We start from the raw sequence: 27,500 nt of genomic DNA, 5'->3' as shown, positions 1-27,500 counted from the left end.
CACGACCACGACTACCCGTCCTCCCCCTCCTCCTCCCCCTCCCACCACCACAACCACCACCACCTCCACCACCACTACCACTCCCCCTCCTCCCCCAAGACCCCGAAGAGTGGAAGTGAGTTATGAGAGGAGAGTGTCCTCGGAGCGAAGAGGCGGAAGGAGAAGAGAAGGTGAAAGAGGACAAGCAGCCGCGAGGGGAGAGGAAGGTAGGGTCTTCATGTAAGGTCATTGCTGCAGGTGTCGTGACTCCACGTGACCTGACCTGTCTCTAAAAGGTCATGCAGTTGTGACCATTTGTTTTGTTCGTGTTGTTGCTTTTATATTTATTTAATTAATGTGTTATAAACCAGTAATCTGATTTTATTTAGGCCGGTTTTTTCTTTATATTTCAATTTTTTCATCCATATATGATGTTCTTCTAGTCATGAATTAGCATTGGATCTTACTGGAATACAAGTAATGTTTTTCTTTTATTATTTATTGATCTTATTTATCCTATTTGTCTTATTTAATCAGCCTTGGTTTCTATTAAGACATGACAAAGTTTATCTTTTTATTTTATTAATCCATTTTTATCAATTAATGCACACCCATCTTTTTTTTTGTTCTTTTCTTAACTTTACTTCCATTCATCTCTCTCTCTCTCTCTCTCTCTCTCTCTCTCTCTCTCTCTCTCTCTCTCTCTCTCTCTCTCTCTCTCTCTCTCTCTCTCTCTCTCTCCGTTAGATAGGGCTCGGCAACCCTTCGTTAGAAATAATACAAATTTTCCTTTCTTTACTTTCCAGAGGAGCCTCCCCCAGACCTGGTCCGGCCTGTAAGTTGGTGCTGGAGTGACTTACGTTAGACTCTCTTCGGTGTCAGAGAATTTTTAATTAATTTATCTTGTAATGTATAAAGGACACTGGCCAGGGGCTACAAAAACTTAGAACACAAAGGCCCACTGAGGAAAGTGGCAAGAGGATTATCCAGTGTCTTGAAAACTCCGTGTTGAAAAAAAACTGAAGTCATAGGAAAGGGGAAATGCAGACGCAAGCAGGGAGTTCCAGAGTTTATCAGTGAAGGGGGTGCGAAAGATTGAGAATATTGGTGAGGGAAAGTAGAAAGGATGACAGTGTAATATTTCGAGTACAAAATAGCTAATTTGGAGAAACAGGACGAGATATCGAAGACGGATTTGTCAAGTTTTCAAAATTGGGTGATAGGGTGTTATGTAGTGAGGACAGTATCATCAGATGGTAGAAAGAGGATGGTAAGACGTTATATATTGAGAACAGAATAATAAGGTGTTAGAAATAGGGTGAAAAAATTACTGGAACTTTGAAATAGAGTGGCAGAAATAGCGTGAGAAATTGTCATATATTGAAAATAGAACCAAATCACCAGTTTCTAAGTGAATCATTCCCTCTCTCCGTAGACTTCCCCTGAGTCTGGCTACGGCGTCTCCACCACGGGAGTTCAAGGCCCTGAGGGACCCCAGGGTGAACAGGGCCAGGCAGGGTCTCCAGGAAACCCAGGAATCCCCGGTGACCCTGGACCACCCGGACCCATGCCTGACGTGAGTATGAGTACCTCAGGGTGAGTCTATCTGGCCCAGGGTGAGTCTGTCCCAGGTTGAGTCTAACTGTCCCAGGGTGAGTTTATTTGTCCAAGGGTGAGTCTAACTGTCCCAGGGTGAGTTTATTTGTTCAAGGGTGAGTCTGTCCTAGGGTGAGTTTTTTTTTTGTCCCAGGGTGAGTTTATTTGTCCCAGGGTAAAATTTGTCCTAGGGTGAGTTTATTTGTTCAAGGTTGAGTTTATTTGTCCAAGGGTGAGTTTATTTATCCCAGGGTGAGTTTATCTGTCCCAGTGTCGAGCAGGTGAAGTACAGGTGGGCCGGGTTCTCTTTGTCCAGAATGCATCTTTATTAACTTAACCCATGTGGATCGTGTATTGTTAATGAATTACTGCAATGGATGTGTCACGCTGGCTGAGTTCCCTGTGCACGTATCGGCAGATCACACCATGGCTGACGCAGCTCTCCCAGTCCCAGGGCGGCGAGAAGGGCCCCGGAGGGGTCATTGGCCCTGGCGCATTCAACTACTTGCAGTCGCAGGTCGGCCCCGTCGGTCCCAGAGGAAGCCCAGGTGAGAGAGAGAGAGAGAGAGAGAGAGAGAGAGAGAGAGAGAGAGAGAGAGAGAGAGAGAGAGAGAATTATTGTGAACACTCATTTCGCTTACAGGTTCTGCAGGTCCCCCCCGGTCCCCAAGGGTTCCAGGGTATGCGAGGTGAGCCCGGTGATCCAGGTTCCGTTGGTTCCCCAGGACCCCCAGGGCCCCGGGGCATGCCTGGCATTCCCGGCAAGGACGTGAGTGCTAGGGGGACTTGTTCTGCAGCCTTGGTTGTGGTGCGGCATGTGTGCTGAGAACTGGCGTGCATACTGATTGGTGGTGTGCGTGTTGGCTGGTGGTGTGCGTGCTGGCTGGTGGTGCGTATGTTGGCTGGTGATGCGTGTGTTGGCTGGTGGTGTGTGTGCTGGCTAGTGGTGTGTGTGTTAGTTGGTGGTGTGTGTGCTGGCTGGTGGTGTGTGTGCTGGCTGGTGGTGTGTGTGCTGGCTGGTGGTGTGTGTGCTGGCTGGTGGTGTGTGTGTGCTTGAGTGCGTGCTGGCTGGTGGTGTGTGTGTTAGTTGGTGGTGTGTGTGCTAGCTAGTGGTGTGTGTGTTGGCTAGTGGTGTGTGTTGGCTGGTGGTGTGTATGATGGCTGGTGATGCGTGTGTTGGCTGGTGGTGTGTGTACTGGCTGGTGGTGTGTGTGCTGGCTGGTGGTGTGTGTGTTGGCTAGTAGTGTGTGTGTTGTGTGTGTGCTGGCTGGTGGTGTGTGTGCTTGAGTGCGTGCTGGGTGGTGGTGTGTATGGTGGAGTGTGTACTGGCTACTGAAGTGTGTGTTGGAGTGCGTGCTGGCTGGTGGAGCGTGTGCTGGGTGTCTGATGCGTGAGGAGGCTGCGTAAGGCGTTCCTAGCGTGGCACCACTAGCCTCACTGTCTCTCCAGGGCGACAATGGCGATGATGGCTCCCCTGGCCCCCCTGGTGCTGTGGGTCCCCCTGGTCCACGCGGCCTTCCCGGCATGCCAGGTCTGCCCGGCGTGAAGGGCCACCGCGGCTTCCCGGGTTTGGACGGGTCCAAAGGAGAGCAAGGAAAATCTGGAAACAAGGGCTCCAGCGGGCCGGGTGGTCCCCCAGGTCCCATCGGTCCCATGGTGAGTGTCCTTAAGTCTCCTCGACGCCTCATACTCACTTTCTCTTCACCATCCTTCACTCCTCTGTGAGAGTGAGGCCACTGTTCCATCCACACTAAGAACATAGTGTTTCCCTTATCCCTTCCCACCACCTCTGTCCTCTATGACGCTGGCCACTCCCGGGCTTCAGGTTCCGGCGTCATCCAGGCAGCATGATTCATGTATGTTCACCTGTGCTGGCGTGGGGCTGCTTGGTTGTCATGCCTGATCGGCAGCACCAGCACTAGCACCAACACCAGCAGGAACAGTAACACCAAACTCTTTACTCCTGACTCCCACAGGGTTCAGCTGGTCCTCGGGGTGAGCGAGGGCGTGAGGGACCCCCTGGTCCTCCTGGTCTGAGGGGTATCGACGGCATTGCAGGTCCTCCAGGACCAAGTGGTCCTCCTGGAAAGTCTGGACCACCTGGCTTCCCTGGTAGTTCTGGAGCCAAGGGCGACCAGGGCGTGCAAGGGCCCAAGGGATCCCAGGGTCTCCAGGGACCACGAGGTAAGGGCAAGGTGGATGGAAGGGTGCACGTACTCGCCAGGCTGTTGTGATGCACGACATTTTCTACAACAGCTCTGCCAGACATGTACTTGTACTAAGTTTGCATATTTTTATTTTTTTTTGTGCAGGTGAGGCTGGCAAGCCAGGCACCCCCGGCGAGCGCGGCCCCCAGGGCGGTCCCGGCAAGGATGGTCTCATTGGTGAGAAAGGCGCACCAGGATCCCAAGGCGACTCTGGTCCTCCCGGCTTCCCTGGAGCTCGAGGTCCTCCTGGACTCCCTGGCAGCCCCGGCCTGCCTGGCAACAAAGGAGAACGGGTACGTGTGTGTGTGTGTGTGTGTGTGTGTGTGTGTGTGTGTGTGTGTGTGTGTGTGTGTTTATGTGTGTGTGTGTGTGTGAGAGAGAGAGAGAGAGAGAGAGAGAGAGAGAGAGAGAGAGAGAGAGAGAGAGAGAGAGAGAGAGAGAGAGAGAGAGAGGCTGGGACACCATGCAAAGTGACATGGTAACTGTTGCAGGGTCTGGGAGGAGTGCGAGGTTTCAAAGGAGAGTCTGGCATGAAGGGAGAGTCTGGCACTCCAGGCCCTAGGGGACTCCCTGGACCGCCAGGATCTTCAGGAAAACGAGGCAAGAGAGGTATGCGAGGATCCCCTGGTGGAATGGGTCTGCAGGGAGAGCGAGGACCCACTGGTGGCCGAGGCCTTCCTGGTGCTGATGGACCTCCTGGACCCAAGGGTGAGTTGGCACTGCCTCAACATACAGCTATGTCACACTCCTCAAGCTGTAGATGAGGCTCCTTGAGGTTATTACTGTCCCTCTTGTCTCATAAAGGTAACACAATGAATCACAGTTATGACTTAGAGACGACCAAGTAAAAGTACAACGGTGTGGCTGATGTTTTATTTGTTCTGCAGGTCAGAGTGGAGATCCAGGTCCCCCAGGCAGCTCTGGGCAGAAAGGTCGTGAGGGAAATCCTGGACCACCGGGTCTTCCAGGCCGACAGGGACTTAGAGGTCCAACTGGTCTCTCTGGTCCTCCTGGAAAGACAGGTAGACCAGGATCTAGGGGACCACCTGGAGCTGATGGCAAGCCTGGTGATCAGGGGCCACAGGGCATTCAAGGTCTTCCAGGACCTATGGGACCACCAGGACCTCTTGGACAAATGGTAAGACACACACACATACACACACACACACACACACACACACACACACACACACACACACACACACACACACACACACACACACACACACACACACACACACACACACACACACACAGCACTAAATGAGTCTGTGTTCTGCAGGGTGAATCTGGTAAGGATGGCAATCCTGGTGAGTCAGGCCCTCCTGGACCCCGTGGTGACCCAGGCAAGGATGGCGACCAAGGCTCCATTGGTCCACCCGGTCCTACAGGAAGCCCAGGAGAGAGGGGACCACCCGGTTCCCCTGGTGCTCGTGGCTTCCAGGGTCTTCCTGGTGCACCAGGTCTTGCTGGATCCAGTGGCAAGGATGGAGAAATTGGCATGCAGGGTCCACGGGGTCTTCCTGGCACTGTAGGTCCTCGTGGTAATAGAGGCTTCCCCGGAGAGCGTGGGGCCCAAGGTCCCCCAGGAGAAAGTGGCAAGCGTGGAGAGTCCGGACAAACAGGTTCTGATGGTCCACCAGGTCCCCCAGGTCCTTCAGGACAGAAGGGACATTCTGGACCCTCCGGCCTTGTGGTGAGCATTACAGCTGTCCCTCTGTTTGCTGCCTCCATGTAATGTTGCCTGGGCAGTGTAAATGATATGTGGCTCCTTTACAGGGTCTGCCTGGAGGTCGTGGTCCCCCTGGTATGCCAGGAGAAAAAGGTGAGCGTGGCTCTTTTGGTCCCCTTGGCCCTGAAGGTCCCCCAGGCCGTCAGGGTGACCAGGGTCCTCAAGGAATAATGGGACCAGTTGGACCTCCTGGAGAGCCAGCAGATAAGGGAGATCCAGGTCCTCCTGGTCCTCCTGGTGAGCCTGGTGCCAACGGCTTAACAGGAGAACGTGGAACTCAGGGAGAGCAGGGCCTGCAAGGCTTTCCAGGACCAATTGGACCTCCAGGACTTCTAGGACCAAAAGGACAACGAGGCCTTCCAGGACAGAAGGGCTCCCAGGGTAATCCTGGCTCCATAGGACCGCCTGGAGAACAGGGAGCTCAAGGTCTGGTGGGTCTGAGGGGCACCAAGGGACAGCGAGGCGAGCCAGGGAAGCGCGGTGATGCAGGTCTGATGGGTCCTCCTGGACGTCCTGGCAACTCAGGCTCACCTGTAAGTACTTCCAACAATTCACCTGTGCTGGCAGGTGACCATACCTTGCTTGTGAACTTATAACTTTTCTGTACATCCTTGTCTCTAACTTTGTACTTCCAATTGCCAATTTGCTTGAGTATGTTTCTCCATTTTCGAAGATGATGGTGGAGGCATAACTGTATTGTCCTCTGCAGGGTTCTCAAGGAGATCAAGGTCGCCCCGGCACAGCAGGCACCCCCGGCATTAAGGGATCTCCTGGTGACTCAGGCCGACCAGGCTTACCTGGACCTACTGGGCAGCCTGGAGCCCCTGGACCAGAAGGACCCAAAGGAGAGTCTGGTCCAGAGGGTCGTCCTGGCCCTGTTGGCCAACCGGGTCCCGTTGGCTCAGCAGGAGAGCGAGGTCTGCCAGGCCTGCCTGGCCCACCTGGTCCTGCTGGCCGTCAAGGAAAACAAGGCGACCGTGTGAGTACTTCGCCATGCTGCACTGCCTCACACTCTGTTCATCTGCACTCAAAAATGTGTAGGCAGCATTATATTTCAAACAACACACACGCCCCTGGAGGCATTACCTTTGCACAGGCTGGTAGGTTGTTCTGAAGAAATGGCTTCTTTCATAAACATAAGACAGCTTCATGGAGTTGATTCTTCTAATCCTCACAGGGAGAAAGTGGTCCTGAGGGTAAGCGAGGTGATGAGGGTCCCATCGGGCCACCTGGTCTTGCTGGTCCAATTGGCCCCATCGGTATTCCTGGTGAAACTGGTTCTCCTGGCTCTGATGGTAAGCCTGGACCTCCCGGTATTTCTGGCCGCACTGGAGACAAGGGACCCCAGGGATCTCCTGGTCCACAGGGTGGTCCTGGTCCATCTGGTCTGCCTGTGAGTATCATGAATTCCTTTGCTCTGTGTCTGTTTTGGTTTTATCTCACCAGCTCCTCTCTCTTCATGCTCACGATATTATTTCACACTGGCAGGGTCCTCCCGGCCCTTCAGGACCCATTGGTCCCACTGGAGAACGTGGAGAGCGAGGAGAGATTGGTCCCCAGGGTGTGGAGGGCCCTCGTGGTCCCAGAGGAAAGCCAGGAGCTCCTGGGTCTCAGGGTGAGAAGGGAGAAACAGGCAACAGCGGCCCTAAGGGAGCCAAGGGCCATCGTGGTCTCGTTGGTCTGCAAGGTCTCCCTGGACCCCAAGGTGGTAGGGGTGATAAAGGTCTCCCAGGCATGGCAGGTCCTCCTGGTCCTGCAGGTGAGCCTGGTCCTAAAGGTCCCCCTGGTCGTGATGGAGGTCTTGGACTTCAGGGTGTCATGGGTCCTCCAGGTCCTCGTGGTCCTGCTGGTGAGAGTGGCAACTCTGGTCAACCTGGCCCACCTGGTCCCGTTGGTCCTCCTGGTCCTCCTGGAGAGTCCATGGGCTATGGGGTAGAGGTGCTGACAGCTCTGCTGAGCCAGGGTCAAACCAAGGGCCCTGACCCTCTGCAGGGAGATGACTCTGAGTTGCCTGCGCGACTCTTCGGCCAAGAGATTACAGACGATGAGCGGCGTGACCTCATCACCAAGGCTTATGAGCAGCTCAAGACGTCATATAAGAAGTTCCTAAGACCAGAGGGCACCAAGGAGTCCCCAGCCAAGACCTGCCGTGACCTGTCATACACCCACCCTGACCTGCCCAGCGGTGAGTAGCGACACACACACACACACACACACACACACACACACACATCACAGAAGAACATGAGGCACCCCATGTAAAATGTATTTATTTGCTCACATGTGCAACAAGTACACACACTGCTTTCTTCCCTCAGGCGAGTACTGGGTAGATCCTAATGAAGGCGACGTGAAGGACGCCATTGTAGTACACTGTGACATGGAACAGAAGGCTACGTGTGTCTTAGCTCAGCCCAGCACGACACAGGAGTACAACTGGGTGGGAAGAAGCTCTGGCATCACCTGGCTGGGAGAAGACATCGATCCAGGATTTGAGGTGCGTGGTGGTGATGCGTTAGCGAACGTATGGTGCATATGGTGGTGAAATAAAAATGATCTTAGGTGATATACCAGTAATTACTACAAAGGTTTGAATCTTGCGGCTTGAATAGGTAACAGTAACGGGGCTTTAACTGAAATCTTTCCTTTCTTTGCCTTCCAGTTTACATACAAGGCGGACAGCAACCAAATGCGCTTCCTGCAGCTTCTCTCCTCTGAGGCGTGGCAGCAGCTGACCTACCACTGCAAGAACTCAGTGGCTGTGTTCGATGCTACCAGAAGGAATCTACGCAGCGCAATGCAAATCATGACAGCAGCGGACACGGAGCTGAAGGCTAGAGGCAACAGGAAGTTTAGATATCGAGTGATAGAGGATGGCTGCAGGGTAAGTAGACTGACAAGTAAATGAAGTTCACTTGTTTTGACTTATTTTGTTGTCATGCCATTTTCGTAAATTTGTGTGTTTCTATTTTATTTGTAAAGTCCAACATGCTTTAGTGGATATTGTTGGTGCTTGCAGAAGTATTTTCATGATTCTAGTGACAGTTTAACAAAAAAAAGTATGTATCAACTGAAAAAAAAAGACACCCACAAAACCCCAACTTATTTCCTCTGTGGCTTTTAAAAATGGTTCCTGCACGAGACAAAAGGTTTTCAAAATATGGACCACAGAATTCTTTTGTTTTTCTCTCGCTTTTTGCATCAATGGAAAACAAACAAACAAACACACACACACACACACACACACACACACACACACACACACACACACACACACGAGAGCTTGATTTATTTTCTCTATGGCTTTTTATAAATGGTTCCTGTACAAGTCTGAAGGTTCTAAAAAATATGGAGCCTTTCATTCTTTTATTTTTTCTTGTTCCCTGCATAAACGGAAAAAAAAAAATCCATCTACAAAGGTCCGAATTATCATTTCCGTGGCTTTTAGAAATGTTATCGTGAAGGTTTTCAAAATATGGACCATTTAACTTATTCGTTTTCTGTCGCTTTCCCACAGACAAAGTCCAGCACTTGGTCCAGCACGAAGATTGAGTACCGCACAAACAAGGCCCAGCGGTTACCCTTCATGGACGTGGGTCTCCGCGATGTAGGGAAAGCTGACCAGGCATTCAAGATTGAACTGAGCCACGTCTGTTTCTCATAGGGCTCATAGGGCTCATAGGGAAATAGACGCCGGCGGGAGGGGACGGTGGACAGAAGGTTGGGTTTGAGTGACGGGGAATAGAAGTGTTCAACTGCGGTGGACAGTGTCGGCGAGGGATGAAAATAAATGAATATCGATCTCCGGTTCCCTGTCGGCGGCTCTGTCCCTCTCGCTCCCGTCCCTGAACCCTGCCACGCCCGCCGCCCTCTCCCGCTATGATTTGTTGATTTTTTTGTATCATTATCTTTAAGTAAAACCGCTCGCCGCTCTCGCACTCAATCTTTCCTGTTGTTTTCCAGTGTTCCTACTTTCCTTCCTTCATTTTCTTTCCTCGTAGGTTAATACAAGGACACTTGCTGATGAAGTAAAGCGCCGTGAAAATACAAAGTACGTACAGTGTAAAAGTTGTTCGAGGAAGAAGAAAGAAAGAGAAAAAGAGTAATAGAAAATATTTAAAGACGTGTTTGTATAGAGACAATAACTCTAACTGTGTACATTTTGTATATTGACAAATGAGTGTTGTTTTTAGCCGCCCCCAGTCTCTCAGTCGGGAGGAAAAAAAAAAAAAAACTTTCTACATGAAACTTTTTATGTAGGTTTTGTAAATTTATAAAAATATAATAACGAAGGGGATATGTCTCATTTATTTACCCATTTCTATGACTATCTGTATCCCCATTGTTCAAACCTACCATACTCTCTCTCTCTCTCTCTCTCTCTCTCTCTCTCTCTCTCTCTCTCTCTCTCTCTCTCTCTCTCTCTCCTATTAATTTACCCTTTATTTCCCTCCTTCCCTTCCCTATTTCTCTATTCTCCGTTTCTATCTTTTACTTATTACTCATTTACTCCACTCCTCGTATCTTGATGTGATTTTACATAAAACATTTAATACCATGAGTCAGGATTGGATGGCTTTCAGATCCTTTATCAACAGTCTCGTAAATGCCAGTGCTGTCTGTTTTTTCCTTTGTGTTCCTTAGATTCTCCATTCGCCACCAGAACGCTTTCCTTTTGCTGGAGAGTGGTGTTTGATCTCCTACATAAGTAATGCCACTTTTACTGTATGAGATCTCATTGTGAATATTCATGAAGGTACGGTAGCGTATATAAAGATGAGTTATAGGAGAGAGAGAGAGAGAGAGAGAGAGAGAGAGAGAGAGACGAACTGGTTTTTAAATAGAGTGGTAGATGAATGAAACAGACTCAGTAATTCGTCAATGAGATGAGAGGTGGAAATAGGTAGGTATATTTCACGCAGCGGCTACCACGTAAGCCTGATAGCGTCTTGCAGCTTCCCGTATGGTCTTATGTTTCCCTTCACACTGTATTTAAGGTTTTCGTGCACGGTAAATATCGAGTAATGTAAATATAAAGGTGAGATACAGGTTTATTTCATCTCCCTGGTTCTATAATCACAGTTTATCCTCATATCAGCCTATCTTAAGTACGTATTCATCCTGATAGCTCACGGATATCTGATAAAAGAAATTAATAGATAGGTAAAATTTAGCTCCATCTCTCTTCCTCAATGAAACTAAAAACCAAAGTAATTTTTATGCCTTGAGATTCAAATCCCCTTTACTGCTTCAGTCCCTCTTAACCCATATCTCGTCCACTTCCGCCTTAACCATTCTCAGTGACCTCTCTTATCACTAGTATTCCGTCTACTGAACATAATAAATCAAATAACAAGCAATTTAATTCTGTTAGCTAAGTTTATTCACCTCCTCATTCTCTTAACTCCTATCTTGTCCTCTCTTATCACCAGACTTCTGTCTAGCGATCGCGTAGTACTGAAGGAAAAATTGCAGATTGCCACGTGTGTGTTAGATAACAATAACGTGCACAAATACAAAGGCAATTGCATAAGGGTTTGAGTTGTACGTATAGGGGCTTTCGTTCTATTTTTACACTGTTCACCTTCACTTCTCCTCCCGGTAAAGACTCGTATTCTGAAACGCTCTACTGTCTCACCGCGACTATTTCCAAAGGCCGCAGAGAAGATTAGCCGGGTTCTCACGTGTGTTTCTCATATTAATTACGTATAAATCTGTCACCGGAACCGTAAAAACACCCTTAAAAACCAGTGTAACTCTAACTAGAGCCTTTTGAATGTAACGGAAGTGCAACGCGGAAGTGTTTCAGAATGGTCCTTTGTAAATTGATGCGGGGAGAAAATACGTGAAGGTAATGAAATAAGACTTCTCCATTTAATTGTTCTTCAAGATTATGACATTTGAGACCGTGAAAAAATCGCTGAATACTGGAGTAAATCTAAATACAGTGTTTTTTTTTGCTGTGACATAAGAAATAAGGTGCCAGCTAATCAGAGCAAGGCACGCGTAAGTCCACGTAAGGAATTGAGTCCTAAGCCAAGTCACTTATGCAGAGGGGAGAGAGGAAAGATGAAAGGAGGAAAAGGAAGGCATATAGGACTGAGGCATCGATGTGAATATAGTAGGGAACATATAGCTGTAAAGGAAGGTAGTGATAATAACAGTAATAACAGTAATCGTGGCAATAATGACAGGAACATTGAACGAGAAGGCTTTTTGCAACGGGACTCTTTTCCACTTTCATTTTTATTCACATTTATATTTATATTTTATATTTATTCACATTTATAACCTCAAATTATTTTTCAAAACCTAGCTGTCACCTTTTATTTAATTATTTTAGTCTGAAAAGAGGATATTGAGACGTTTACAGAAGAGTTAGATCTTGTTTACAGTCTTCCGCTCTGATTGAAAAGTAAATTAACTTGTATTACATCAAATTATTTTACCATAATTAACTACAACCTTTTCTATAACTATTTTTGCTTAAAAAGAGGAGAAAAAGAAAATCGTATAAGGGGTTGGATCTTGTTTACAGTCCCGAGGCTCAGACACTTATAGAAGACGCAAGAGGAGGAGGAAGAGGTCACTCAGGTCACAGCTGGCGGGGCGTACGGACGCTCGCACATTCACTCCCTCGCTCCACTCGCAATACTGAAGTCATGACGGAGCAGAGCCTCTTCCAAAGGGCGAAGTTCCTCATATATGCAGGTGGCATCTTCTTCCTCTACTTCTACTACGGCATTCTGCAGGAATCCATGTAAGTGTGCGAGTGTGTGTGAGGCGAGGGAATGTGACATCTGTGATATTACCTTGTTTTTTACTTGCCTGTTCTTAATTAATTGTTGTGGCAAATCTTACCAATAGCAAATCTTTTTATAGTCTTTCGTCGTCCCTCCCCAGCGCCAACAACCTTGGGGGCCTGGTGGCCGGCGCGGTGTTCAGATGGGGAACACAAAATTGAAATTTGCCTCCGGGAAAATCTATAGGAAAAGTCAACCTTTTCGGAAATTTCTTGGGCTGGGGAGCAGATATGAACTCGTGAACCTAACCTAATAGGAGGGAGAGACGCTCCTGTCCAGCCCCCCTAATCTAACCTAACGGGGAACAGCGCCCCCTTCGACCCCGCTTTGTAGAGGGGCTGCATCGTGTAGGCCTGATGACTTCTTGTAGCTTCCATTATGTTCTTTTATTCCTGAAAACCCCAATATCTACAAGTACTGTGAAAGTTTGCAGTGGTATGATGCCAATATGTTTAAGAATGCAGTAACCAATGAGTTTAATCCTGATTTTAACTTAATCCTTTGCCTTATTTCTTTTTTTACAGAACTCGCACACGATATGGGGAACAAAAGGAGAAATTCACTTATTCACTGGCGCTTGTGTTCTTCCAGTGTATAGTTAATGCGATATATGCGAAAATAAGTGAGTATGTTGCTTTGCCCTATATTTTATTGCCTGCTTGGGTATTTGGCTAATGGCATGTGTACCTGAAGTGACTGTTAGGTTGGCAAAAGTCAGGGTGGGCTTGGTTAAGTTAAATGACATGAGGTAGTGTAGTGCATGGGTCGTGTTTGGCTAATAGCATGTGTATCTGACGTAGGTTAAGTTAGGTTGGAGTGTAAGAATGAGTAGAAGTGTGTGATATTGTATAAAAGATGCAAGAACTTGTATTGGGTAAGAAGTGCACTTGTAGCAGCACACATGTCAAGTCACACATGTTCTTCAGTTTCACGTGGCAGTACCAAGAGCCAATTACTTGAGAACACTTGTGTGGATGTGCTAAGGGTGCAGTTTGTCACAGGTGTTACTAGTAAACCTGTGGGATGAATAGATGCAGAGTTCTTTCTTCGTGTTTCCTTAGCTTCACATTATTATTATTTTTCCCCTTTGTCTCTTACTGTTATATAGATGTTCTCATTCTTTTGTTAATTTGTATCTTCATCATTTGGGTCTTGTGAATCATTCGGGTCTTGTGTAATGAGTGCAAGATTATAAGCCTCATTTCCAGTTTGCCTTGGAATGTGCCAGAGTATAAGTGACACGAAAAGTTAGTTGTCATAGAAATTTGTGAGTTGTTAATGCTAATCTTTAATGGCATTTTCTGGTGTTGCAACCCTTGGTCTTATGAACGTGATGAATTAATGACCTTCATAACACCTGGTTTGAGTTCTTACTGACCTTACCCATCTCACCTCTGCCCCGTCCTGCCCCACTCCGCCCCGTTCTGCCCCGCCCTGCCCCGCCCTGTGTTGCCCGGCCATCCTGCCCTCCAGTGGGGATGTTCGTACTGAAGCAGGGCGAGGACACAACCCGAACACTGTACTACGCCTCCTGCTCCCTCACCTACCTGCTGGCGATGGTGTCATCCAACATGGCGCTGCAGTGGGTCAACTACCCCACACAGGTCAGCACCACACCAGCAGTGGCAGCAGTGGCCAACATAATGCTGCTGGCTGCTTTGTTTTGATGCAGCACTGTCCTGAAGGATGCTGAGTTGTGTTTCTGTAAATTTCATCTTTTTTCTCTTGTATTTTCCATTTGCAGAAGAGAAATGTATGTTTTTTTTTTAATCTATTTTTTAGAGTGCTTATATGAATTGTATTTTCTTTGCTCTGTCTAGTATTGGAAAGTAATAATTAATTCCTAAAACCATGTTTAGTGAGTTAAAGATTAAAGATGCCAGAATATTGAATTTGCAAATTTTTTCATTTATCTTGTATTCACAGTGGTCATAACACAATCAGATTACAATTATATAATATTTAGAGCCAAAATTTCTCAGTGAGGCAGCAGAAACTATATTTAGCATACTACTAAGGTAATAAGCACATTAAAATAACAAAGATCGCAGTGAATGTCTTTCTGGAACAATGCTCTACTATTTACAAATAAGATTCCTTTCTAAAGACACTCATGCTGGTGTTGTCAGCCTCTCAGGGAGTTTGGTGCTGTCTGTCCGCAGGTGGTAGGCAAGTCCTGCAAGCCGATCCCCGTGATGGTGCTGGGTGTGGTGCTTGGCCGCAAGTCCTACTCCTGGAAAAAATATGTCTTTGTGCTGATGATTGTAATAGGTGAGTGGCAGCAGCTCTTATTGCTTGGGTTGACTTATCTGGCTTGTTATCCCTGTATATCTTATTGTGATACTTAAGTGTTGCTTCTACTGGTGTCTTTGTGCTGGTGATTATTGTTGGTGAGTGGCAGCAGCTCTCATATTGCCTGGTTTTACTTATCTATCTGGTTTGTTATCCTTGTATATTTTGGCAAACACATTATTGTGATGCCTAAGTTTAGGTTCTACTGGAGAAATGTGTCTCCATGCTGGTGATCGTTGTTGGTGACTGCAGCTCTCGGATCTCCTGGTTTTATATTTTCTTGTGGCTGGTGTGTGTTGTCTGGTGTTCAGTGTTAGCAAAACTCTGCTCTCTGTGGTGGAGTTCAACTTTTTCCTCCAAAAATGTGATGAAAAGCTTTGATTTTATTTAATTTATTGTATATTAGGTTGTATTATGTCACCTGTATGATTATATATGCAAGATGTATTAATCTCAGAAACTTATATACATTTGTCATCTTCAGTGTATGGGAAGTGATGTTAGTGGAAGGGACTCGCTCACTCATGCTCCTGTATTTGTCTATCTCGAGAAGTGGTGCTGTTTACCTATTTAACTTATTACCCATGTCTTAATCTCAGGAACTTGGTTAGGTGCACTTGTCATCATTGTTTGGTAAGTCATGTTAGTGGCAGGGACTCACTCACACTCCTTCCTCATCCTCAGGAGTGGCACTGTTCATCTACAAGGACTCCAAGGCTCAGAGTGCATCATCAGGGGATGGCTTGGGGCTTGGCGAGGTGCTTCTGGTAAGTATGGCATAGTGGCAGCATTGTCAGTTATTATAACTAGCCATTTTCCCTTATGCCTCATTGGAACAGAAAATACTAATGATAGTGCAATTTACTCCATGTCTAAATTTACAGGCAATTCTCATATAGTCAATTCATCACTCATTCTCCCCAGTACATCTTTGGGATTTGAATCAATGAATGTGTAACTTGTAGCATCTCTAAACTTACACGCAGTATCCCTGTTGTCAGAATGTTTCAGTGACTCAATAGCATAGGTGGTCGTGGTGGTGGTGGCAGTGGTGGTGGTGGTGGTGCTGCCTCATGAGTCCTGTCTCTTCAGATGCTCTCCCTCACCATGGACGGCCTGACGGGGGCGGTGCAGGAGCGGATGATTGCCGAGTCCAAGACCAAGTCAGGCCACATGATGCTCAACATGAATCTCTTCTCCATCGGCTACCTGGCCATTGGTGTGTGTCCGAGGTGCTGGGGTGTATCGGGGTTCTCTTACCAGACTGTTAAAGGGCTGTACTGGTTTCTGTGTTATGTATTGGATTGGTAAAATTGATCTAAATGTTTGTCTTTTATCCTCAGACTGCTCCCTGTCAAGTTCCTATTTTGGAATCTGTCAAAGGTTTTATACTGTTCCTTGAGTCATCTGTACAGAATAGGATTGGTAAAAATGATCAATATGTACCTCTTTTATCAGACTTTGCTTCATATTAACTTTCTTTTCTGAGGCTCAAAGGTTTATACTGTTCTTTGAGTTGTATGTAGGGAGCAGGATTGGTAAAATTGATCTTAATGTACCTCTTTTTATCCTCAGACTGCTCAGTATTCCTTTCCTGAGACGGTCTAGTTCTAATGTCCTTTGAGTTGTGTCTAGAGAACAGTATTTGTGAAAACTGTGTGTTCCTCTTTGATCCTAAGTGTTGGATCACCATCATTGTTCTTTTCTGAGATCATCAAAAATTTCCACCACCTTAAAGTCATACTTAACAGGACAGGATTTGTAAGAATTAAGTGTTTCTCTTTGATGTTAAAGATTTATTCCCTTTTATGTTGTTTTATTTTATTTATTTATTTATTCATTCATTTATTTGTTTATTTATTTTTTGACTATTCAGAAGTTATAACATTCTTCTAAGGTATTTTTACGTTATATAAAGGTAATTCTGCCTAAGTGTTCCTCTGATGTCAAGGATTTTCTGCTCTTAAGGCATCTTTGAGCCTGTCCAGGTTTTCAAGTTCTTCAAGTCACATTTAGCTCACTACCTTTGTCCAATGGGGAACAAAAAACTCGTGTAGCTCTCAAGATTTTTACCTCAGAGTGGCAGTCATCACCTGTACATTGCTGGGGTCTTAGGGTGTGTAGCTGCCAGGTTCTGAAAGTCTTGTGTTCCTTGCAGCTCTCCTGGTCACCGGGGAAATATTCTCCTTCATTGGGTTTGTCCAGCGATTCCCTGAAGTGATCACCAAGATGCTTATATTCAGTATCTGCAGTGCTCTAGGCCAGGTGAGTGGTGCTTGAAGGCTGTTTTCACTATTTGCAAGTCTTTCTTTGCTATATTAAGTCATTCCTCCTCTTGAAGTTTGGCAGCTGAGGCAGGATGTGAACATACATACTCTCACTAGCCTTTCATCACATCAGTCTCCAGGAAAGATTTTGTGGGTATAGATTATGTTCACTTTTCTTTCTTTTCTTTCTTGTAGATTCCTAAGGGTTTTATAGAATGCTTTTAATGCTGTGAATTGTTGCGTATCACAGTCTGAGGGTTAAAAGGCTCCTCAAAGCACTATTTAGTGTGTATAGTGTGAAGTTAATGCTGTCAGTTGTTGCTTCTCACACTCATAGGGCTAAGAAAGTTGTTAAAGCAGTGTTTGCCTTGCAGTTCTTCATCTTCCTGATGGTGAGTGACTTTGGGCCGCTCCCGTGCTCCGTCGTCACCACCACACGCAAGTTCTTCACCGTCCTAGGCTCGGTCATCCTCTTTGGCAACAAGCTCTCACCCCGGCAATGGAGCGGCACTGTCCTGGTGTTCTCAGGTGGGAGATTTTGTACCTGGTGATTTTTTGCTCTGCTTTGAAACCCTTGCTTCTTTTTTTTTGGCATTATAAGGCACTGTGGCAAAGGGCTACAAAAATAGAAATAGAAAGGCTTATTGAAGATGCCAGTCTCCAAGGTTTATCCAAAAATTAGGAAAGTGTCTTAATACCTCCCCTTTCAAATGATTCAAGTCACACAGCAGCAGACAGGCAACTCCAGACTTGTAGTTTGGTTTCCTGTTCTGTAATGCCTCAGGGTCATGTTTGAAAGCCTTGCAGAATTTAGAAAGTATAGATCTTATATGTAGTTTAATATAATGTTCGTAATAAGACAGTGAATGAATATATAGCTACTTAATCTATAGTGTCATGAGATATTATGTGTGTGTGGCTCCTCAATTGACTTTTTAGCATTTTTGTCCAAGAATAATTTTGCTTTTCTATTTTATGGATTATATTTTTTATGACTACTTTTAACCTTCTCTGGCAGGCCTCACTTTGGATGCAGTGTTCGGCAAATCCCCCAAGAAGGCCGTGGAGGAGAGCAAGGCGAGTAAAGAATGAAAAAACCCCATTGTCAGGACTTGCTAAGTTGTGTGAGGAGAAGGCAAAGATGAAGGTAACAGCTTAATAAACAGGTGAAGTGTGTGGGTGAGTGCGTAGATACAGAGAAGTAATGGTGTTTGCATGTGCATAAATAAAGATGATTTGTAATGTATAAAAGAAGGATGTGTTTGGGATCCATCTGGTAGACAGAAAAGCTTAAGTAATTCATGAGAGTTAGCAGGTCATGTTGTGTTTACTTGTGAAGTGTGTGATTTATATCCTCTGCATGTTATGATTTTGCAGGGTTGAACAATGATAAGAGAGAATTCAAGGAGGTGCCTGGAATTTAGAAAGGGAAAGTTTCATAATCTTATCTGGTTTGACACCTGTTCTTGTGGCTCCCTCAAGGGCATGGCTACGATAGGTGTCTGAATAGATTAGATTAGATCACTGCTTTTTGTCGTGATACTGTGATTGATGTAATCTGTGAGACTTAACTTAGATGACTTGCTGGTAACTGCAATTGCTTTCCTGAAAATGAATTGGTGCTGCTGACTGGGAAAATTCTCAGTGTTTATTTTTTGTGCAGGTGAATTGCGACCCCATGTAGTGCACATACCAATATTTTGAAGGTGCTTTTCTGGTAGGTATTTATTCATAGCCAATAATGCTTTTGTAAATCGGACAACAGACTTGTTTTATCTGTAACTTTGTACTTTTGTAAACCGAGTGTTTTGAGAATCGTAGCTCACCTGTGCTGTATCCTGAGCACTGGTTGTCTCACTGATAGACTTGCTGTGCTAAAGATCCGTCCTGTGGTGGCTCAGAAAGCTGCTGGATTTGTACTCATTGATGCTCAGTTGCTGCTCCTCAGTTGTCTTGTGTCTATAAATTCAGTGTGATTAGGTTTGAGGTTGGTAAAGCTGTGTATATGCTGTGGGAGGTTGAGATTGCTGCTGCCTGTTGGTTACCTTACAAAAAGTCTATATATTTGGTGTGGTCAGGTTTGGGGTTGATAAAGTTGTTTGTAGGTTTGAGAAACTTGAGATTCCTGGCACACATTCTTGAGAGCTTAGCCAAATTCAGTATGTTGCACTTTACGCACTTATTAAAATCATTCCATTGGTTTTCTTGCAGGTTTCTGAGTTGAATTGGTATTGAACAATGATTAAGTTTTCTTTTTTCTTCTCTTGTTCAGGTGTGAGAGTTTGGAATAGATGGATGGTGAAGACAGTGAAGATGGATAAGGAAGGTTTGCTGTTTTGTAAATGTGGAGGAATGCTTTGTGGAGTGGTGGATGCAAAGTGTGTATCCTTTAGATCACTTGGTTGTGGAGGGAAAGAAAGTGAGATGGCGTGGGTGAACAAAGATAGATGCGGAATGCTTTGTGGAGTGGTGGATGTGGTGTGTATCCTTTAGATCACTTGGTTGTGGAGGGAATGAAAGTGAGATGGCGTGGGTGAACAAAGAAAGATGCTGTGTGTGTGAGAGAGGAGGACAGGAGGAGGTTGGAATATGTGGAAGAGAGAGAGAAGGGTGACCGGTGAGTGAATGGAGTGTGCAAGCATAGAGTGTACAGACAGAAACAAGTGGAGATGTGACTGTTCTGAGGAAGATAAGAGAAGCTGGTGTCGTAGCAAATTAGATTAAATGTTTGCATTACTGTCTAGCAATGATTGGACCGAGGTGAGATTGGAGTGAAAGTGACAGGAACAAGTGGAGACATGACTGTTGTTCTGAGGGAGGTGAGAGGAACTGGCATCTTAGCAAATTAGATTAAATGTTTGCGTTACTGTCTGGCAATGATTGGACTGAGGTAAGATTGGAGTGAAAGCCTGTGAAGCAAGTCAATGAGTCAACGTATAGCAAGTTTTGACTGTAGTTTATCGTGTGGGGAATGTATGATGCACATTGTGAGAGCATGTTACATTTCACGAGTGTCGCTTTGATGTGTTTCCCCTGCATCTTGCAAACTGCCCCTGGATGTTTGGGGATGAGTGGTATGTTGGAGGCAATGAAGCGACAGGGACAAACTGGGCAGCCCCCGAAGCCCTGCTGTGGATGTGAACCTCTTGGCATCACTCATACTGGTGTTACTGTTTGTGTGGTTTGGCTGAGTAGAATGATTATTTATATTTCTCACTATCACTGTTTTGTTTCTCATGATGGGCAACTGTCGTCATTGTTATCATTCATCATAGTGTCACTTGCAATTTTATTCTCTTACTACTATGTTTGTTCTACCTTTCTGTGCTGTTATTTATTTAGTGAGTTATTTTACATGTTATTGAGGTACAGTTCATTCCTAGTTAGGTACACACATGCACACACAAACACACAATGCCTCCAACTAGATTTTGATACTTGGAACAGCTACACCTCAGGAATCTTGTTTCTCTTGAGTACAGAATGTCAGTTTTAGATTCTTTATGTTTAGTATTCAGTATTTATTATTGCTATCTTTCCTTCAGGTGAGCAAATGATCTGGTGCAGTGTTAGTGCCTGTGAGGTAACCGTGTTTCGCTGAAGATAAAGATAATTTGAACTCACGCACCAGAAGAATAGCGTCAGTTGTTGAGTATCGGTTGAGTAAAGACTCTCTGCTTAAGCCTGACATGTACAGTTAGTCACTCTTTGAGTAACGCATCACTCACTGTGCTTTACCTTCTCCTCAACCTTATGTCCTGTGATCTAAGAAGCTATCAGTTGTTTTGTTAGAAGACTTGACAGATCAGACGGGAAACTTAAAAGGTTATTTGACTTATAACATATCACTGTTGCTTTGTGCTTTGCCCTCAATTTTACGTCTTGTGATCTAAGAAGCTTTTGAGGGTTTTGTAGGAAGACTCAGCAGATCAGAGGTACTTAAGATTAATGGAAAACATAAGCACAGTGAGTAAAAGTTCTTGATCATGACAATACTGGTGGAGTAGGGTGGAGTAGGAGGTAGTGTGCTGTGGTTAAGTCCAGCGCAGTACAGCCATGTGGTTTTTGAAAGACATCATGGCTTAAATCCTCTATGAGAAAGACAAAGAGTTTATATTTTTATGTCAAAGATGAAGTAAATATTCCTGAATGATTCTATTTTTATATGACCTTGTTTGTTGCAAGTTTCCAGGGTAGATTAGTGTTTATTTCTTCCCCCTTAATTACCAATATCAGAGTTTATTGTCTGTTGCATTCCTTCCTTCTGTCGCATTGATTTTTTAGCTATATCAGATAATTAGTGTTGAGTCATTCCAGTGTAGGTTAATAGTAATGGTATTTACCTTTATAAAGTGATTTTTTTTTTTATTTCCTCTCCCTCAGTGTATATCTCCTTCACTCTCCTTTTCTGTTTCTTCTCCATTCTCTCACCAGATCAACATATAAATAAAAAAAAAACGATTAAGTGTATTCCAGCTTACATATTTTCTAACTAGCATTGCAGTGAGGCCAGTGAATTAAGCTGGAACATTACAAGCCTTGAGTTACAACGAGTACAGAAATATATGTTGCCTTTCAATAATTTGACAGATAATCTTCACACACATTTCCTATCTATGGGTGACACTTGGCACAACCTGAGTGGCTTCCAGTTAGTCTTTGCGACAGATACATTAAGCAGAGGGGCAGAGGGAATCGTGCATGCATATTCAGGTGTTGATTAAAAAGGGAATATTATTATTTTGAAACAGACTGAGTGTAAGAAGATCCATCAACATATTAAAGTTGTGTGCGTGTAGCCTGAGAGATCTACGAGCTTTGTAAAGTTTAAGGGAATGAGGAAAAAAGAAAGACGGGTAGCGATAAGTAAAGAATAAAAATGAATAAACTTGAACGAAAATGGCGCAAAAATGAGAGAAAGAAAAAAAAACCAGCAATAATATAAAGATTAGCATGAATAAAGTTACAGTGAAAAATAAATAACGAAAAGAGAATGGAATGAACGGAAAACTAGGACACACACACACACACACACACACACGCGAATGCAAACGAGGTAAAGGGGAGAAAAAGAGGTCGGGGAATAAATGTAAAAGCGAAATGGGGTAGAAATATTAAGAAGGGGAATAGGGAAGAAAATGAAAGGAGGGAAAGAGAAAGGGACATTTGCGTGTGATATAATTGAAGGAAGGAGACGAACGCAGGAGAGACGAGGGGAAAAGAGAGGGAAGAGAAGGGAGAGGCTGGGCACCCTAATGACAAAATAGTGAGAGGCAAGCGAGATATAATGAACGTCTCTCTCTCTCTCTCTCTCTCTCTCTCTCTCTCTCTCTCTCTCTCTCTCTCTCGTATAGTATATTTCCCGTGCTTACTCGATAGGAAGTACACACACACACACACACACACACACCAAAGGTAAGCTTGTTTGCTCTGTTCCCCTCTCTCTCCCTCCCTCCTCTCTCTCTCTCTCTCTCTCTCTCTCTCTCTCTCTCTCTCTCTCTCTCTCTCTCTCCCTCCCTTCCTTCCCCTTCTCTCCCTTGCATCTTTTTCCTTTACCAAACACGCATTTTGTCCTTACCTCTCCCTTCCTCTCCCTTTCTCTCCCTTCACCTGTCCACAGCACACAGAGCCTGGAGGAGAGAGAGAGAGAGAGAGAGAGAGAGAGAGAGAGAGAGAGAGAGAGAGAGAGAGAGAGAGACAGAGAGAGAGAGAGTTCACTTTAGACACAGTGAGTCATTGGTCTTATATTATAAATGACTTGATCTTTATCCTCGTTCTTTTCTCCCTTTCTCTCTCTCTCTCTCTCTCTCTCTCTCTCTCTCTCTCTCTCTCTCTCTCTCTCTCTCTCTCTCTCTCTCTCTCTCTCTCTCTCTATCCACCTTTATTTTTTCTCTCTTGTTTCTTCCCATTCTCTTTTCTCCTATCCACTTTACTTTTCTCCCTTATTCCTTCCCATTCTCTTCCCTCTTATTCGTCCTTCTTTTCTATTTTCTCCCTTATTCTCTTTCATTGTATTATCTCCCATTCCCTATCTTTATTTTATTTTCTCCCATTCCTCTTTTTCTCCCTTATCCCCTCTCTTTCTCTTCTGTACCATTTCTTTTTCTCTCTCTCACTTTGTCTCTTATTCTCTTCTTCGTATTGCTATCTCTTCTTTCATATCCTCCTTTTCTTCTGTATTTCTTCCTATTGTATCTCCTCTCTATTCCCTTCTTTTATTTTCGTTGTCTCTCTTTCTCTTTTTCTCTTTTTTAATTCTACTACGTGTCTGTAATTGTTCTTCCTCTCCCTCTCTTTGTCTTATTTTTGTCTTTCTTTTTTGTATTTTTCTTGTTTTTCTTGTTTATTTTATTTTCCTTTCCTTCCTTTATTCTATCTTGTCATTTCGTATCTTATCACCTCTCTCTCTCTCTCTCTCTCTCTCTCTCTCTCTCTCTCTCTCTCTCTCTCTCTCTCTCTCTCTCTCTCTCTCTCTCTCTCTCTACGCTATCTTGTTTTGTCCTTTTTGTTATTTTCTTCTTCTTTTAACAGTTTAGTTTCTTCTTTTCTTTGTTTCTTTATATCTTCACTTGCTTCCTATTTCCCCATTTATCCCTTCCTCTCTCTCTCTTATTTCCTCTTTCATTCATTCAATTCAAATCTTTCTCCTCGTTTTCATGTTGCTTCTGTTGCTTCCCTCCGGCTTTTCGTTCTCTCTCTCTCTCTCTCTCTCTCTCTCTCTCTCTCTCTCTCTCTCTCTCTCTCTCTCTCTCTCTCTCTCTCTCTCTCTCCCTCCTCGTCGTTGAGGTTCAACATGGATCATTCAGAGATGACCTTCCACTCTTCTCTCTCTCTCTCTCTCTCTCTCTCTCTCTCTCTCTCTCTCTCTCTCTCTCTCTCTCTCTCTCTCTCTGTATTTGTCTCTGTCTGTCTATATATTTATCTATTTATCTGTCTGTTTATCTATCTATCTATCTATCTATCTATCTATCTATCTATCTATGTATATCTATCTATCTATCTATGTATATTTCTCAACTATCCATCTAGTATAATTTGTACACGAGTCCACTTCTTTTTATGTATGTATATGTATGTATGTATATATACGTATGTATGTGTATGTATGTATGTATGTATGTATGTATGTATGTATGCTCTTTATTCCGTGATGGAGTAAGCTACATTGATATTTTTCTTTTTTCTTTTTTTTTTTTATTTCATGCGTCTACTCATTATTACTTTTTTTTTGTATCGTCTGTTCTATTCCTCTTCTAATTAAGACGGTACGTGAGTCTCGCTAATTATCCGGGGCCTATTATGGCTGTGGTGGTGGTGGTGGCGGTGGCGGTGGTGGTGGTGGTGGTGGTGGACGTAACAACAACAACAACAACAACAATATTAATCTTATGAATCCTCCCACACCATACCTTCTCGGTCTTTCAGTAACAACAACACCATCCCTACCACCATCACCACCACCACTACCACCACCATCACCACCACTACCACCACCACCATCAGCAACACGAACATGAATCTGTTATAAAGCCTCGCACCTTGTCTGACTGTCTCTGTGTGCCTGTCCATCTCTATCTGTCTGTCTGTCTGTCTGTCTGTCTGTCTGTCAGCCACGGATGAGAAATACTGCGTGTGGATCCCTCCCTGTTATACTTTCAGTTTTGCGGAGTTTATATCAACGAGTGCATTTTATTAAACCACAACGTTATTGGGTAATTAATGTATAGATGTAAGATTATTGTTGTTGTTGTTATTATTATTATTGCCTCCAAGGGTGTTTTTTGCTGATTGATGACAGTTTAACAGGTTCTAGGCAACGTTTTTTAAAGGTTTCCACGACTCTGATGATAATCTAACTTGCTCGAATGGAAATTATTGTGTTTCCAAGTGGTTTTCATGATTCTAGGAACAGTTTGATTGGCTCTAGTGCAAAATATCAGGTTTTCAAGGATTTCTATCATTCTAGTCATCGTTTAACAAAGATTCATCATATTAGTGGACAACAAAGCCCATGAGAACCCGACTAATCTACATCCGTGGTGTTTGAAAATAATTCTAATTAATATAACATAAAAAAAAAAAAAAATTCGTGAGGAATGATTGGCTTGGAGCGAGACTAGGGAGAGAACGAACAGTGGTGGTGGTAGTGGTGGTGGTGGTGGTGGTGTGGAGGAATCTGAGGGTTGCAAGCCCCGCCCCCCGTCACTCAGGTGTTCCCAGGTGTCCCGCCAGCCCTCACAGGTGCAAAGGTTACCTGTCTAGTGCCAACACTGCCTCATGTACCTGTGTGTGTGTATGTGTGTGTGTGTGTGTGTGTGTTTAGGGGAAGAGGGGGAGATGGAAAGATAGATGGATAGAGAGAGAGATATAGATGGAGATGGATAAACAGATAGGTAGAAATAAATAGATAGATAGATAGATAGATAGATAGATAGATAGATAGAGAGAGAGAGAGAGAGAGAGAGAGAGAGAGAGAGAGAGAGAGAGAGAGAGAGAGAGAGAGAGAGAGAGAGAGAGAGAGAGAGACATTACACCACCATTCAATCTTCCTTAGGCATATAACTGGTTGTCTTGAATATTTAAAGCACTAAACTTTCCCCCTATAATTTTTCCAACCTTTTTCTCACTCGTGGCTTTTATTTGCTTGTTTACACGGCAGAGGGAGAGGGAGGGAGAGCGCTGATTGGCTGAAAATTGACACCCTTCCCGTCTCGGCCAATCACGTGTCACCTTTGCCTTCCTTCACCAATGGCCGAGTCTCCCTATATTGTATTATTATTTTTTTTCGTTTAATTATTATGCACAAACTTCTCCCTTCATTAATTTCTCATCAGCAAAGCAATTTATAATTTTCTGCGAGGTTGAATTTTCTTTTAGACTCATTATTGGTTCAAGTGAGAAGTTTGCGGTGAGAGAAGCGGCTGATGGTGATGATGGTGGTGGTAGTGGTGGTGGTGGTGCTGATTGTGATAGTGGTGATTACTGATGCTGATGATGGTGATGGTGTACGTAAGTGATGGTGATGATGAGGGTGATAGTGAAAATTATGATAGGTGATAGTGACAATGGTGATGATAATGATACGTTACACTAATAGAGGTGATAATAGTGAAGATAATGATGGTGATAGGTGGCAGTGATGGTGACTGGTGATGTTGGTGATGGTAAACGACGATGAAAGTGACTGATAGTGCTGATGATGGTGATAGTAATGGTGACTGATGATAGTGAACATTATGGTGATGATAGTGACGCTGACAAGAGACGATGACGTGTGCTAGTGATGATAATGACAGGAAAACATAATAACAATGACAGTAACATGATAACAAGAGCAACAATGATAATAATGATAGTAGTAGTAGTAGTAGTAGTAGTAGTAGTAGTAGTAGTAATAGTAGCAGCAGTAGTAGTAATAGTGATCATAATAATAATAATAATAATAATAATAATAATAATAATAATAATAATAATAATAATAATAATAATAATAATAATAATAACAATAATAATGATAACCACACAGGCCGTGAATGCAGGTGAGGTGAAGTAATCAATACTAATTAATTAGCACACCTTTTCAACACACCTTTAATTAATCATCATCATTCATAATATTTAGAAATGTCTTGCGTCTCTCCACCTTTTTCTCCTCCATTTCTAGAACTCCATCCCTCCATCCCCTTACTTTCCCTCCTCCTATCCACCCCCTTCATCTCCCTCCCTATTTTCTATTCCTCCACATCTCTCCATCTCTTACATCCTCTTCATCTCTCCATCCCCTCCATTCCTCTATTCACTGCATTTCTCTCGATCTCTTCACCAAATCTTTCCCTCCATTCCTCCACCATCTCTCCCCTTCCATTCCCTCCTTTCCGCTCCCCCTCCCCCCGTAACCTTTTCTCAGGATACGCCCTAACCTTTCTAAGAACCAAAGTAGCCCCGAGCGACCTTCTTGCACCGCCAGGCTGTCACCACGGCGGAGGCCGTGGTGACAGCCTGGCGGTGACGGGCGCTGGTAATGATGATGGTGGTGGTGGTGACGGTGGTGGTGGTGGTGCTGCTACTACTACTACCACTACTACTCCACTGCTACTACTACTGTTACTCCTCCTCCTTCTCCTCCTACTACTACTACCACCACCACCACCACCACCACCATCACCATCACCACCACCACCACCACCACCACCACCACCACTAGTACGAATCTATAGCGATATTGATTCAAACAAAACTTTTTCTCCTCAGAAGTTATTATTACTTCTGAAAAAGGAGAGAAAAGAAAGAAAAAAAAAAGAATGAAAAAAAAGATTACTTAAGGAACCTTCACGTAAATCCCGAGAATTGATAGCGGAATAAGAGAGAGAGAGAGAGAGAGAGAGAGAGAGAGAGAGGAGAGAGAGAGAGAGGAGAGAGAGAGAGGAGAGAGAGAGAGAGAGAGAGAGAGAATCTTAGCTTTCATAACACATCAAGCGGAAAATGAAGAAGAAGAAAGGCAGAGAGAGAGAGATAGAGAGAGAGAGAGAGAGAGAGAGAGAGAGAGAGAGAGAGAGAGAGAGAGAGAGAGAGAGAGAGAGAGAAATGCTGAGTGGTGGAAATTCTATGATGATTGGGGTAGTTG

At 44.5% G+C, this 27,500-nt stretch overlaps 2 protein-coding genes across 4 annotated transcripts in view; both read left to right on the top strand.

Annotated features, from left to right (window-relative positions):
* Window positions 1-9,811, top strand: part of LOC135090961 (collagen alpha-1(I) chain-like) — a 25,293-nt gene extending 15,482 nt beyond the window's left edge. Inside the window, exons 2-19 of the mRNA XM_063988200.1 lie at window positions 1-206; window positions 786-814; window positions 1,415-1,555; window positions 1,994-2,133; window positions 2,230-2,344; window positions 3,025-3,231; window positions 3,552-3,759; window positions 3,888-4,075; window positions 4,274-4,490; window positions 4,670-4,920; window positions 5,065-5,478; window positions 5,562-6,047; window positions 6,224-6,493; window positions 6,692-6,907; window positions 7,003-7,699; window positions 7,833-8,011; window positions 8,177-8,398; window positions 9,032-9,811. The exon at window positions 1-206 is cut by the window's left edge and continues 208 nt beyond it. Of these exons, the coding sequence (XP_063844270.1) occupies window positions 1-206; window positions 786-814; window positions 1,415-1,555; window positions 1,994-2,133; window positions 2,230-2,344; window positions 3,025-3,231; window positions 3,552-3,759; window positions 3,888-4,075; window positions 4,274-4,490; window positions 4,670-4,920; window positions 5,065-5,478; window positions 5,562-6,047; window positions 6,224-6,493; window positions 6,692-6,907; window positions 7,003-7,699; window positions 7,833-8,011; window positions 8,177-8,398; window positions 9,032-9,178 (4,333 nt within the window). The 3' untranslated portion in view covers window positions 9,179-9,811. The remainder of the gene's footprint in view (window positions 207-785; window positions 815-1,414; window positions 1,556-1,993; window positions 2,134-2,229; window positions 2,345-3,024; window positions 3,232-3,551; window positions 3,760-3,887; window positions 4,076-4,273; window positions 4,491-4,669; window positions 4,921-5,064; window positions 5,479-5,561; window positions 6,048-6,223; window positions 6,494-6,691; window positions 6,908-7,002; window positions 7,700-7,832; window positions 8,012-8,176; window positions 8,399-9,031) is intronic.
* Window positions 9,812-12,084: 2,273 nt separating this feature from the next.
* LOC135090959 (solute carrier family 35 member B1-like) lies at window positions 12,085-21,029 on the top strand. Of its 3 annotated transcripts, none has more exons than XR_010262218.1 (10): window positions 12,085-12,274; window positions 12,842-12,939; window positions 13,791-13,921; window positions 14,480-14,588; window positions 15,294-15,376; window positions 15,702-15,828; window positions 16,768-16,874; window positions 17,251-17,404; window positions 17,895-18,023; window positions 20,422-21,029. XR_010262218.1 is itself a non-coding variant. In XM_063988194.1 (9 exons), exons 1-9 carry the CDS (start codon window positions 12,177-12,179, stop codon window positions 17,966-17,968), a joined length of 981 nt encoding a protein of 326 aa, XP_063844264.1. In that variant the 5' UTR covers window positions 12,085-12,176; the 3' UTR covers window positions 17,969-21,029. The 3 variants fall into 3 exon arrangements, 1 of the variants encoding a protein (XP_063844264.1); XR_010262217.1 differs by having other exon boundaries at window positions 19,149-21,029; XM_063988194.1 differs by having other exon boundaries at window positions 17,895-21,029.
* Window positions 21,030-27,500: the final 6,471 nt, after the last annotated feature.

This window comes from Scylla paramamosain, chromosome 36 (genome assembly GCF_035594125.1).
Source record: "Scylla paramamosain isolate STU-SP2022 chromosome 36, ASM3559412v1, whole genome shotgun sequence".
Classification (NCBI taxonomy): Eukaryota; Metazoa; Arthropoda; class Malacostraca; order Decapoda; family Portunidae; genus Scylla; species Scylla paramamosain.
Note: the sequence above shows the minus strand (reverse complement) of the source record. Positions and strands in the feature narration are given on the sequence as shown.